Source organism: Phaseolus vulgaris, chromosome 3 (genome assembly GCF_051622355.1).
Source record: "Phaseolus vulgaris cultivar YP4 chromosome 3, ASM5162235v1, whole genome shotgun sequence".
Lineage (NCBI taxonomy): Eukaryota > Viridiplantae > Streptophyta > Magnoliopsida > Fabales > Fabaceae > Phaseolus > Phaseolus vulgaris.
The window spans coordinates 46,141,456-46,144,134 of record NC_143500.1 but is presented as its reverse complement, the minus strand read 5'-3'; the positions used below and the strand labels follow the sequence as shown (position 1 = coordinate 46,144,134).

Sequence of the window (2,679 nt, the reverse complement as noted above, 5' to 3'; positions counted from 1 at the left end):
AAGTTTGCAGTGGGATCAGTGGTCAAACACCCCAATTCGAGATAAACTCAAATGGATCATCATTTAGGAAAGACAAGTCCAGATTAGTCTTCAACTCTCCATTGTATCCTTGTAAGACACACTCTAATTTGCCCATATAAATAGTACTACTATACATAAAAAATAAACAAATATTCTAAAGCAAGCCCCACCAGTGGGAATCAATCACAGGCCATTTTCATCGATCAAGTTCACGGGAGTGCTTCACTGATCACATGCCAAGTGGTAGATATCTTTCTATAAAGCAAAAGTGGAAAACCACCATGGTTTCAAACAAACTAACAACGAAATTTTCCTATTGGGAATTGAAAAGCCTATCACATTTCATGTCGATTCACTTGTACTGTCACCTACTAAAGACAACTCAGTCGTTCACATGTCTGGTGCTCTCAAAACATTAAAACTAAGGACAAATATTCTTGAATCTCGGGCTTAAAGTACACCAACCTTTTAACCCCTATATGTAACACCATCGCAAACTACTCCCTCTTCACACAAACTTATTACAGTTGTAATTGAGCAATAGCACTGCAAGATGAAGCCTTCTAGATCTTCAACTCTTGTTCTTTTTTTTACCATTAACTTGCTTTTCTTTGCCATTGCAAGTGGCTGCTACACTTGTACACAGCCAAAGCCTAACCCACTCCCTTACCCTAACCCTACTCCTGCACCGAAGAGCTGTCCAAGGGACGCACTTAAGCTGGGTGTGTGCACTAACGTGCTTAATGGACCAATTGGTGCGGTGGTGGGATCACCACTGGACCACCCATGTTGCTCAGTGCTTGAAGGGCTTCTTGATCTTGAAGTTGCAGTTTGCCTCTGCACTGCCATCAAAGCTAACATACTTGGCATTAACATTAACATCCCCATTTCACTAAGCTTGATCCTTAACGCCTGCGAGAAGTCGCCACCCTCTGACTTCCAATGCAGCTAGACGCAGTTAAGCTCGTCATTCTCAATTCATGCACTGCTTTCATCCATGTGTTTGTCTGTTTGTCTGTTTGTTTATTTCTGATTTTGTCACTCTTGTGTTTGTTCCCACCTTGCTAACTCATCTACTGAGAATGCAGTTGTACCACTAAGTTGTAACTGTAATTTGACTTTTACTGTTGTTTGAATGACTTTCTAATTTTTGAAATTTGATGAACTGTTCTGTGTTGTGTTAAGGCTACATTGGAATATTCATATTGGTCCCTTCAATGGAGAGCAAATTCAAATTTGTTCTTACTTTCAAAGTTATATTTTCACAGTTATATTTGTGTAAAACTAAGCTTTTATACAATTAAGTTTGCAAAATCAAAGCTATTCCAAAACTAAGGCTTTAATATTAAGTTTTGAAGTATGAATTCTCTTTTATAATGGCTATTGTTACTATAAACCCTTTTCTTTTTTACTTTTCTAAAAAATAAAGTATGTTCTAGATAGAAAAAATTAGTAGTTTTTTTACAATTGTGAAAGGAGAAAGAAAGGTAAGATAAGAAATTAGAAGGTGTTTATTTGGAGGAAAACCTATATTATTGCAAAATAGAAAGAAAAAATCGGAGTCTCATCTAACAACTTGAAAGAAAGAAATGGTTGGAGATCCCACATCGATTATTACATAAGATGCAAACTTCATCTTATAAGCTGATTTTATAATATTGAGTTATGTTTAAAAGTATATTTCTTAATATAGTATCAAAGTCTTCTAGAGTCTATCCTAGCAAAAGTTTGTTGCGTTTATCGGTCACCTATAATATATAGGTCAACTCACGAGTTTGAGAGTCTTGACGTGAGGGGGGCGTATTGGAGATCCCACATATAAAAACATTTTATAGTATATAGGTGAGTGTAAACCTCACTCACCTTATTATAAACTGGTTTTATAAGGTTGAATTAAACTTAAAGTTTATTTCTTAATATGAAGGACTAAAAATACAATTAAGAAGTGGTGGATTAGTTTAAAAAGTAACTTTTAGATATTTTAAAAATATGTTCTTAAAATTTTTGTTGATGAGGTTAATTAAGTGCAACAATCAATGATTATCGAAAAAAATCAAGATAATGTGAACAAGTTAATAAAAAAAGACATACAAATTACAAAAATAGAAGAAAAAATATATCACTTGAAATATGACAAATTTACAATTGAAAAACCTATAGAATAATATCATCTCTTTTGATGAATCTTGAACAATTCTTTTTCAAACAAGATGTAATGTGTAACACTCTTCTCGAAAAATAACAAAGCTCTTTTTTTTTCAAAAATATGGAATGATATCAATAAATAAGAATGACTTTTCTTTTTAAAAGAGTTTTATGGTTATTGACAAATATAATCAATTATTATGTTCTTTGTATAACCCAAAAAATATTTTGAACCAAGATAATCGATTATATGTGAGAACAAACCTTTTAGATTTAGTTGACATTTTCAAATTTTTGTTTTAATTTTAATAAATCAAATTTAATATGATCTTGCTTACCACATTCATAACATGAGTAGATTGGTCATTGATCTTGCTTCTTGTAGTTTTTCTTTGGCATTATAGACTTATTCTTATTTTTCTTCATATAATTGAAAAAATTTGAGAACTTCTTCACCAAGTCAATCCAAATTGTCACTATCTTAATTGTTTATCTCTTTATTTTCTATGTTTT

The 2,679-nt window shown here is 32.4% G+C and overlaps 1 protein-coding gene across 1 annotated transcript; it reads left to right on the top strand.

The window, feature by feature from the left end:
* Nucleotides 1-493: 493 nt before the first annotated feature.
* Nucleotides 494-1,186, top strand: LOC137808053 (14 kDa proline-rich protein DC2.15). Its single transcript, XM_068608960.2, has one exon. The coding sequence runs from the start codon at nucleotides 575-577 to the stop codon at nucleotides 971-973; it is 399 nt and encodes a 132-aa protein (XP_068465061.1). The 5' UTR covers nucleotides 494-574; the 3' UTR covers nucleotides 974-1,186.
* The last annotated feature ends 1,493 nt before the right edge of the window (nucleotides 1,187-2,679 follow it).

Coding starts and splice junctions, on each gene's coding strand:
- LOC137808053 (XM_068608960.2), top strand. CDS start 575: ATGAAGCCTTCTAGATCTTCAACTCTTGTTCTTTTTTTTACCATTAAC.